Source organism: Musca vetustissima, unplaced genomic scaffold, assembly GCF_032173495.1.
Source record: "Musca vetustissima isolate MV318-11 ecotype Yass unplaced genomic scaffold, APGP_CSIRO_Mvet_v1 utg13732, whole genome shotgun sequence".
NCBI lineage: Eukaryota > Metazoa > Arthropoda > Insecta > Diptera > Muscidae > Musca > Musca vetustissima.
The window spans coordinates 127977-140050 of NW_026876214.1; the positions used below are offsets into that span (position 1 = coordinate 127977).

General features: G+C 33.9%; 1 protein-coding gene across 3 annotated transcripts in view; it reads left to right on the plus strand.

Annotated features, from left to right (window-relative positions):
• LOC133338780 (potassium voltage-gated channel protein Shab) overlaps positions 1-12074 on the plus strand; it is a 79785-nt gene that overhangs the window by 47433 nt on the left and 20278 nt on the right. Inside the window, exons 5-6 of one of the 3 annotated variants that reach the window (XM_061546887.1) lie at positions 4283-4443; positions 4843-5214. In XM_061546887.1, coding sequence (XP_061402871.1) covers positions 4283-4443; positions 4843-5214 — 533 coding nt within the window. Of the gene's footprint in view, positions 1-4228; positions 4444-4842; positions 5215-12074 lie in introns of all 3 variants that reach the window. The other 2 variants (XM_061546885.1, XM_061546886.1) reach the window with 2 other exon arrangements.

Here is a 12074-nt window from a genome sequence, read left to right on the forward strand (position 1 = left end):
TCTTATTAGTCTCAGCAGTTTACTACTACTATATATATATACTTCATCTTAAGTGTATGTTAGCACTTTACTTAAGCTATTACAATTTATTCTTACGTGTACATTTGTATTCTATACATTTTTAGATAATATTGTTCTACGTAATAATAGAAAACTATTTTATTTTCTTTTTGTGGATTTGTTTATGGACTTCTTAATCTAAGCCGTGATTAATATATCAAAGCAAGAAATCAAAAATATCTGCTACATTTTTTGTTTATTTATTATTCTTATAATTACTTAATTACTTAATTACTTGTCATAGATTGAGTGTTTGTGTGCGGCTTAACTCTATTTACCTCTGAAAAATTTAAATATCTGTCACAATGTGTTTGTACTTGAAAATATTTATACATTTGTCAAATCTAATGCAAACTTTGAACGAAAAAGTATTTTATATACCGCAGAGTATAGCTCATCTGTTGATCGATCATCTGATGATCAACAATACGATTGAAGAAACCAAAAAAGAAAAAAAAAAACGAAAAACGAATATAAACGCTCATACCATTATCATATTCTTCTTACACCAATTCACAAAATGTATATCAATAATCTATCCTTAATCGTTTTCATAATCGAAACAAATCAAAGTTCATTTGTCATTAGCCCATGACAATTATTCACATGATGTCATGCCTCACATAGGAAAACTCGTAAAAATACATACAAAGCCGTACCAACTGTAACTGTCCCCAGGGGGCGTATGAGTAACGGACAAGCTTCATTCGTTCTTAATGCAATGTTCGTTATACGCTCCCAAGCACAGTGATTTATAAAACACAAACACTAAAATGACAACAATTACTTAATACTTTAGAAGTATATTTCATAATCATATCTCTTTTGAGTAGCGATTGCGAATAATTAAATTATTCTTATGATGGTTTCCAACAAGCTTATTCTTTTAATGTTCCATATTTGTCTAAACTTTGTTAAAGTTAAAGTTAATTAACGCTTTAAATAATTACTGTTATTTATAAGGCACATTTTTATAGATTTTATAGAAATGATAGTAAGGGGTTGTTTATGCCCTTAGGGTGTGTTATGCCATCTAAAAGGCAATCAAATTGAATATAGCTTGAAATGTTCTGCCAATACTTGTAGAAAAATAATAAATTGTATCATTTTCCAAGAATTGGACTCGACGGTTTGTAAAAGCTAGGCATTATCACATGTAATGTTCAGTTTCTTCGGCAAATCCTCTGCATAGCTGAAAATCTGATATGAAAATAGGAAATTTTCAATCCCCTGTACTTCTAAAAACAGTTCTGTGCTACCTACTAGCCAAGAGCAAACAGTGTAACAACCGTTTCTAGAGGCATTCGTATACCGTATAACTACTCCTGCTTTAGATGTTCGGAGTTGTCTGCATTACTCCACATTTTCATAGGCAGCATATTCTCTGGACTATCAGAAGTGTTTTATAGCCTCTGCCTTATGGCTAATAAGGTATATACATCGTAACATTGGTTTTAGACTCCCTGTTTCTTTGGAACAAAACAGCTTCAGATAATTTTGAGTAATTTTGTCCGTCCATTTCTGTGTCCATCTGTCGGGCCGGCTATAATAACTCTCGAAGGGAGTAATCGATTTCATTCAAAACTTGCACAACGTAATATTTCTACTATGCATAGTTCAAGTTCGAAGATTGGGAATATCGATCCACTTCTTCTGGTACCTCCCCCACAAAATGTTCAAAATTGTGCAAGTAATATAATATCATGCGAACGGACTATTCGATTTTAACGAAGCTTTGTAAAACTTATTATCTTTACCATGCCTAGATTAAGTAGGAAGGTGGGACCCATTGATCCACTCCTTCTGGTACCTCCCCAACAGAGGGTTAAAATTTTCAATATTTATAAATCCAATATCAGGCAAATGGAATGTCTGATTTGAACCAAACTTTGCACAGATCAAGCCACTCCTTTTGATACCTCCCCTACAAAGGGTCAACAGTTTCAATATCTATGAATCCCATATGATGCGAATAGAATGTCCCTTTTGAACCAATATTTATAAATCCAATATCAGGCAAATGGAATGTCCGATTTGAACCGAACTTTGTTCAAGCTATTATCTTTATCAAGCCTAGACCAAGTCTAGAGATAGGACCCTTTGGTCCTCTCCTTCTGGTACCTCCCCCACAAAGGGTAACATTTTTCAATTATTATAAATCAAATAACAAGCGAATGGAATATTAGACTTGAACCAAACTTTGCACAACCTATTATCTTTTCCAAGCCCATATCAAGCCCGAGGACCCACCGACTCTCTCGTCTGGTACCTCCCCCAAAAAGCGTCAATATTATATAACTATATGAATAACCCATTTGATCAACGTTAAATCCGAAACCTCTTTCATAAAAACATATACCTCATTTAAAATGAATAATAAAAACCGTGCGTAACTTCGAAAACCTCCGCAAACCATAGCCTGTCGGCAACACTGGCTGACACTTTTTTACTTGCTACATTATATATTTTGGTTCATTGCTGCATCAATAAAGTTATTTATAGGTTAACAAATATTGTCTGTTTTGTAGACTTCCTGTTAAAACAGCACCATCTTATCGGAACATTTCGGAATCGTTTGGATGTAACATTTATTTACACAATCTTGGTGCCCGGAAAATTTCACAAATTCAAATAATATATTTGTAATAAATGTCAAAGTTCTTATACGATCATCAATATAATAATCCTGGAAACATAGACTTCCTTCTCTATATGGAGTTGTTACTCAATTTCAAATTAAATATTACGAACAATATTCAAATGTTATGGAAATTGTGAACCATTGTAGTTTTCCCAACCTCTTTCAATATATTATATATTGATAGTAAAATTAGTAGCCTGAGTAGTTAAAATGTAGCATTAATTAATGAACAATTGATAATAATTAGCCAATACTCTTTTCAACTTAAAAAAGGACATAAAATGATATCTAAAGCTTTAACTTTTGACACATGTGGCAAATTAATATGATGATAACTTTACAAATATATCAACATTATATACGAATATATGTTAATGTGTAATTTGCTGTATCTACTGATGTTCAATTCAAGTTTATTTTTCTTTATATATAAATGTTTTCTAACCCCCAAAAACACCCCGAAGTTTTTTGCAAAGTACTAATTATATATGTGTACTTATTACCAATCATTCCACCTTTCCACCCCCCTTTAAAACCTCAACTAACTCAACCAACCAACAACTTACCCACCAATTTCTTTTGTTACTTCTACTACTACTACTACCACTGTGTACTACAACTATTTGCTGGCTAATATCTGTATTATCAAAAAAGTTACATTCGTAACATACATTCAATCCAAGCAGTCAATCAATATCGTATATAGAACTATAAATACATAAATGTTGTAAGTTTGTTGTGTTCTACGTGTTAAAAATTAAACTCCACACCAAGAAATACAACGATTTTAGACGATTTTCATGCAAAATTTCCTCTTTTTTTCTTTCGTAAATTTGACTGTGTGCTCGCTCGCTCGTTCGTTCGCTCGCTACTTCCTGGCCGACTTTGAAATGTCCAAAATCAAAAACAACAACAACAATATGAAAATGAACGGCTCTTCACTTTGAATTGAATATACATGAAACACAACCACTTACACACGGAATGTATGTCGACAACGAAACCAACAACTACAAAACAAAATTGCAAAATCTGATATCAATGTTCGAAACAAAAACAAAACAAAAACGAAAATTTTATTCCATGGCAAATCTCACGATCGAACCTATAATTAATGCAAAAATGTATCTTCCAAATACACTCCAACACATACACACGACTCTGCATAAATTGCGGCTGTGCTATCATACCGAATAACAACCACCATCCAATAACTGTGTGAATTAATGACATCAATGCGAATATCTCCGATCATGCCACATGCACGATCATAACTCTGAAATATTCGTTCTATCTCTCCTACTTCTGACTAACACAACAACAATCACCCAACAATTTGTCACCTAACATTTGTACCTCTGCATACTTACTCATCTATCATTGTCATCGTTTTAACGCTCCTCCATTTGCATCAAAAAAATACACACATACACGCAAAACGGAAATCATATTTTCATCACCATCATCATCACCAAAATAAACACACACAAACACATATACACACCCACACACTTTTACATACATTAGAAAAGCGCGAAAGTCGCTCTAGATCCATAAAAAATTGGCACCGTTTAACAAAAGCCCTACGACGATCGTTACCCACAGGGCACAATCTCTCGCAGACGGATGGGAATAGCACAGAGGGCGACTCGACCAGTGGACGAAATCCGGCAACAACGGGGATCGGTTGCTATAAGAACTACGATCATGTCTCTAATCTAAGAAACTCGAATGCAACACATGTGAGTATGAATTTTATTCAGTATATTGGGTTGGACCAGTTGGTGGCCTCAACCCACCCTAATCCTCAAGTAACTAACTATTGTAATGCCAAAATAACTGTAATATTAATAATGATGATGATGACACTGGTGATGTTGTATTATATTCTATTTCTATTAATTTAGGTAAATCGTTTTTAATAACACGATTTGATATTGCCATTGTGTGCCCTCTTTCTTTTCTTTGCCTGTGTCTCCGTATTTATGAAATTTCGGAAACGTAAATATTTACAATGTGTTGTTTTCGAAATTTGGTAAATGTTTCTGGAGAAAGAGAGTTGTCGTCATTGAAATTTTCTTTTTTTTTCAAAATAATTCTGACTTTTTTTGTTCTCTTTCCATAATTTGCTCTGTGAACAGCACCATGCCTCCTCTATCCCCGATCAACAGGATGCAGTGCCGCCATACACTTTTGATAATCCCAATGCAAGGCAGACATCAATGATGGCAATGGAAAGCTATCGGCGTGAACAGCAGGCATTACAACAACAACAGCAGCAGCAAGAGCAGCTAGGCCACTCCACCCAATCTGCAGCTTTGGCATTGACTTCGTCGAACCCAATAACAACCCCCAACAGTGGCCCAAGTGCTGTCAACAACCCAGCACAGCAGCAGCAACAATCGAATGCGGCTGGTGACGAGGGTACAGGTTCCAATGTGCAAGCCTCCGGCGGTGATGATGAGAACGGACCACCCTCAATGTTGCCTGTGCAAATGATGATTAAGCCAGGGGTAAGTGTCATGTGTCACCTGTCTTAAATAGATTACTGTTACCGTGGTCTCCATATGGCCAAGACAAACGTTCGTTTTGTTCACATCAGATTTCATTCTTTAAATTTGTTTAACTTTTAATAATATGATTTATATATGTTGTAAATTGTAGCTAAAACACAAACACACAAATACTGAACCCAAAACAACAACAACAAAGAGCGGATGAGAAAGAAATAACAGGTGGCAACACGTGCGAAATTAAACAATATGCAATGAATGTGAAATGAAAATGAAATTTTCGACTTCCGTCATATGAACAAGGAGTAGTGAAAATATTACATTTGTACTTAACGTTATCTAAATGATTCAGTTTGAAGTTTGAAGGATAACATTTCCATAATTAAACAATTTTAAGTACATATTGGGATTTGAAAATCATATTCAAATTACCATACGTATACGTAATATGTTTAAGGGCCGAACAATCAGTAAGCCATTTTAAAATTATGCCTACATAATATTTTATGTTTTGCAAAAAAAAACTTCTTGCAAGAAAAATTATTTCCATAGGGTTCTATTGAAGGATAAAATATCGACTAACAGAAATTTATAATTATACCATACACAACTATGTTGTACGGATATTATAGCTTTGTGTGGCCTCAACAGTTTGTAACCCCGCGAAATAGTGGTCCTGGACCCACCTCTTAGCATACTGATATTTTGAAAATCTGAGTAGATCTGGTCATGTTTCCATGCGTCTGTCCATTATAATTTGCAACCACCGTACAGCCTACAATTAAGCACCAATAGTCAGAAAATTGCATATTTAGATTTGGTTCTGGTTGGTTAAAATTTGGGAGATTAAATGGACCAAAATACTTAATTCTTGTATGCGTAGAATTCATTTAAACGGAGAAGGAGCGAAGGTATAAGCTATCGCGGGACCTCGGCTCAAATGGAACCATTTTTTTTGTGTAAAAAATTATAAAATTTGTTTTCTATAGCATATATTTCTACCCCTAAAGGCATTAACCGGAGATTTTGACCAAGATTCCGAAGTTTCTGGCGAGTCACTGTAGTTGTGTGTGGCCTAGCGTTGTTTTGGTGGAACACGACCTCTCTTGTTGGCCAATTCTGATCCTTTCTGGTCAAATTTAAATGGTTTAAAACAGTTTAATAGTCGATTTTTAGCTAACATACCGGTAAACTTCGATCCTTTCTCCGATCCTTTACCGACATTTTCGACGACCAGCCTACCTGTGAGGTTCATCTTTAACATCGAAAATTCCTGAACGGAATCTTCGAAAACAAAATTGCACATAATTGGCTGTTGAAGTATCGGAACCATAAACAACATTCACAATTTTAGCCGCCTGGCTTGCATTTTCGCCTTTTAAAAAAAAACTGTAAAATGTACCGAATTTTCTACTTGTTCACTTCCATTTTTAACACCCTGTACTCACACCTGAATGCAACAACCAAAACCAGCAAAATATTTTTTTTTACTGCGAAAAAATAATGGATTTCTTTTTCCCCAACCTAATAATTATCGACGATAATAAGACCCAAAATATTATCTTTTTTCTGGTGCAAATATACAGCTCCGGTGATAATCGATTTAGAAATTCGTCTGATATGATATAAATAGTGCACCACAGACTCAAAATTTTTCCAATTTACAACGGAGCGAAATGTGTCTAGAAAGACATTTGCGAAGTTTAGTAAACATCTGTTGAGATTTAGTTATATTCTCCACATATATTTTTGACCGATTTGATATAAATGATGCACCAAATACTGAACATTTATCGGATTGCGATGAAATTTTACACAATGAACCAGCCTGGATCGGTTCACATTTCTATATATAGCTTATTTTCATGTTTCTAGCTGATTTCATCTCAATGGTGCACCAAATACCCTATGATTAACCGATTTCGACGAAATTTTAAACCACGTATTAAATTGAGCATGTAATGTGTTATTGAGTTCTTATGAAATTGGCTCAGATGCAGATATAGCTTCCATATTTATTTTCTACCGATTACCAACTAATCCGATTGAGATTAAATAACGAATGACATTTGTCAAGTTTTCTTGGCCGATTCATATATGTTGTAAATACACGTTTTTTAGTCTGCCTGACTTATATAAAATTTTCCATAGATTGCCGAATGACATGTGTATGGATTGATTGCAGTCGATTAACATGCAGATATTGATCACACATATTATTTCGTTTTATTGCATGTCAATGGCCCATCAGAAATTGTACGTCTGTTATGATAAACATCTTTGGAAAATATCTTGAATATACCAAAAGTTGTGAAGTGAGCCGACTACCGTCCGACTTTTGTTCGGTCCTAACTGGTACATTTCAACTCATGATGGGTCGATCTTAACGAGTTTATGTTTTTCCACTTATAATCATAAATAAAATAAAATATTTTATTGAATTAACAATAAATACTAAACATAATGTAAGTTCCCATTAAAAAGAAGCCCACGTTTTAAGTACAAAAATGTTGCCACCTGTTTACTTCGACAACGAATACATCCGACACTAACACTAAACATTTAGATATTCAAAACCTAACAAACATATTGATATTGTTTTTGTGTTGTTTATTTCACATTTTAATTGTACACATAATCGTTGTAATATTTTTAATGTTTTGTTACCAGAAGAGAAAAAAACACAAAAAGTCATATCTTCCAATTAATTGTTTAAGATTACAAAAATTAAACAGAAAAGTATTTAACTATTTGTTTAGTTTATGTTTTTTCGGTTTCCTTTGGTTTGGTTTCCATACGTTTGTTTGTAACTCAGTTCAATTTTCCCATCTAGGTCTTTGTGATACTGGTTTCCGTTTTTGTTTTCGTAATGCTTTCTTTCATTTCTGTATAGCCAACGGATTATTTTACTCTTTCATTGATTCGATTTGTTTTTACTATCCATCTCAATGTAACTCTTAACTCTCTCTTGTATATCGAATTTGTTTTGAAAAATTAAAAACACACACCCTTTTAAATTATAGATTCTACGGGGACGGAGTAAGGAGGTATAATAAAATACCTTACTATTACTTAATTATACTACTTTTTTCATTTCTTTTGAAAGTAAACAAAAAAACAAAAATCCTTAATTCAATTCTAATTTATTTTTCCATTCATTTGATTTTGTATAATGTCTTGAACCATTATTAGAGGCTGTTTTTACAAATACAAAACCAAAAGAAACTATAAAAGCTATACCGAAATACAATATTAAATAAACAAAAAAAAAACAAAAGATTTTTTTTGCAATTGGCACCGGTTATGCTCAAGAGAAACAATATCTTGATCTTCTGTTCGGAAACTTTTCAAGTATTTTTGGAATGACAACTGTTTTTTGAGTTTTATTGAAAAAAAGACAAAAAATAAACAAACTATTTTGCTTTCTTATCTTTCTTCCTACAAGCAGAACATGATACTTACCTACATTTTTATTATATATCTACTTCCTGTTTGATAATCAAATCATTTTCGTTTACTATCTTCCAATACTATTGAACATCTTTTGAACACTATGAATTACGAAAAATTTGAAAGAGATAATATCAGCATTGCCTTGATTCTATTGTTCGGTTATTTATTTATTTATTTAGCTTTTGCTTAACTTTCATTTTGATTATCAAGTATTTGTGTAATATATTTCATAACATACATACATACTTACATTTAGTAGATTTATTATGTTTAGCCTTTCAGTTTATTACATCATCGACACATCTTCGATATCTAGAAATATACCGTTATTTTGATGTCAAAAACGCAAATAAATTTTCTTTATTATAAAGTGTGAACGTTGAAATTTTGTGTGAAACACTAAATCATTTAAATGGCCTCCTCGTGAACTCTACCACTGACTCCTTTGAGGCAGTTTTCTTGATGAATGTTGGTTTTTAAGTGTTTCAATTACTACAAGATTTTCAGAACCCCAACATTTAGTTTACAGTGTGTCACAGTCAAAAGTATCCCCTTAGGGTGGAGTGTATATTAAATTTGTCATTCCCCACAAAGTATTTCTATCGGTTCACGTTTCTGTGTAGCCCCATATAACGTAGCCAATATTCGGTATATTGGACACGTTTCCTAAAAAAACTGCAATTTACTGCAATTTTGTATTTTGGGTTCTCATTGTATAGCATATTTCAATATTTTCGGTATTTTGAGACCTTTGGACACGTTTTTCAACCGAATTGGCCGTAATTTGGTATCTGGTATTCTCATTGGCTGTCAAATCCCACTACCAAAAAATATTAGGTTGGGGGAAAAGAAATCTATTATTTTTGTCCGATTTGGGTCAAATATGCAACGTTTTATTATATGATTTGTTGCCATTTTAAAGGTAACTTCATAATGTCTCTCTCATTAAAGTCCTGCTCTCTATTTGCAAAAAACTCTAGTAGACGATTTTCACAATCCTCCCTAGATACCAATTTTTCAGCATTACAGAAATTTTGCAATGCAAGAAAAATGTGATAATTAAAACTTCCCAACCAATCTCCCGGTGTTTCTGGCGTGTCACTGTAGATGTGTGTGGCCTAGCGTTGTCCTGGTGAATCATGACACATCTCCTGTTGGTCAATTCTGGTCGTTTCTGGTCAATTGGAAATGATTTAAGGGAACCCCACCCATTCTCGATTTTAATTTTTCAAGATTTTCAATATGCTGGTAAATCAATACCAATGCTTGTTAAAGTTTGTAACCTTGCACATATCTATTTGAAGATTTAAAAATGAAGAAAAATAATTTACAAACAATTTTTGTTATTGTTTTGTTGTTGTTTTTTTGTAATTAAAGAAAAGTCCTTATTTTTGATGGCGGACATGATAACTCCTTACTGGAACATCGGAATCCGAAAATTCCAACGGTGTTAGAAAGAGTACATGTCTGGCTCTCGTATGAACTAGGGTTATTGACTTCGCTCTAAAATTAACAAAATTGCGGACCTTTGAAAAAATATTTTTGGAAAATCGCCGATTTTTGACCAGAAACAAAGTTAAAAAATAAGGAAGATCTTCAGCGATTGGCTTTATCATAGTTCATACGATAGCTATACACTCACAGAGAAACGTGTAAAAATTTGGAATCGATTGGGTTATTAGTTTTTGAGTTATCGTGCCCGCCATTCGCAAAAGAGAAAAAGGCGTTTAAAGTTTGAGAAGCCCTTTAGCCGTCACTTGATGCTGACGCAATAAATCGGCTATATTTTCAAGAGTTCTTGAGATCTTCACTTGAAATTTTGTAGGACATTCTTGAATTAGTGTAGATTCGAATTAAATCAAAAAAAATTTAATGGGGGGTCCCCTTAAAACAGTTTAATGATCGATTTTTAGCTCCTGGGCGATGTTACGACTGCTGACATGCCGGTCAACTTCGATAATTTCTCCGACAACATTTACATTTCAACATTTTCGACAACTGGCCTACCTGTGCGATGTGACCTTTAACATACAAAATTCCTGAAAGGAATCTACGAAACCAAAATTGCACATAATTGGCTGTTACCAATCACAATTTTAGCCGCTTGGCTTGCATTGCCTGTAACTCACACTGCGACGATCATTAATCGGAAATTGTTTGATCGACACTTTACGAGAAATGTGTTGATTATTCTATATGTGGCCATGTCACTCAATATGTCATAGTAAAAATTGTAGATTTTAAAAACTTGTCAATCAAAATTAAAAATATAAAAATATATTCCATAAATAAATTCAATTATAAATTAGTTCACAAGGACAAATGTATAAATGCTGCATATTTGGGTTCCCAAATTAATGTATCTGTTAGTTGAGCAAATCTATGTTCATAATTCACTTTCAAATTTCTAGTATTTCATTCCGATACTTTTTTGTTCTTCTTGTTTTCGCCTTAGCAGGCATAGGGATTATAGTTGGTACCGGTGTTGGCTTGTAAGATTCTGGTAAAGGTTGATTTAATTTATCCAATAATTCCGATACATCGACTGTAATCTTTGGTTGGGATATGCCCTCGGCAGCTTGCAGGCCAACCATTTGCGATGATAAAGCATCCACATCCTGGCGAGCAGCAAATAGGAGTTGGTCATGAGCGGCCAATTGTAATTGGGCCGTTTGTGCTCGAATTGCCGCTGTGGCCACTTCCTGCTGTGAACTTTGTAACGAGGCAGTAATGGCTCGGACATGATTGGCTGCATCCTCGAGGGCTTGTTGTGCTGTATTTGCTATAGCTTGCGCCTTTTTAATTTCTGCAGCTTCCAATTGAACTCGAGCCTGAGCAATATACAAATGTTGTATGAGATTTCGCAATTCTTTAGCTTTAGACTCCTTATCTGTGTTGTTCAATATTGGTTCCTGATCAAATGCCTCTGCTTTAGTCGTTGGTGATGAATATTGATAATCCTCTGTTGGTGTTGGTTCAAAAGAGGATGACTCTATCCTGTAATCTCCAGAATAATTTGGATTGTCCTTCTCTTCCTCGTCTTCGTATTCTTCGGGTATTGGAGAAACTAAAACAAATTTTCCAAACAAATACGCATTACAAATATTCTCATCGTATTTACCACATTCCGTTGTTATGCTGGACTCCACATTTTCATCGAAATTTGAGCTTGCTGCAAGTGGCCTATTCGAATATACTACATTTTCAATTCTATCATTCGAATCTAATGATGATTTTCTTGAGTTAGCTTCTGAACATGTTATCATTGCGATCATTGCTACAGATTATATTTGATAACTATGTTTATCTTTTGACTCATTCCTCAACTTACCGATGAAAATTAGAAGCCGTTTGTTCATTGAATTGTAATATTGATTTCTCTACAATGGGTTTAGGAAAATAAAATG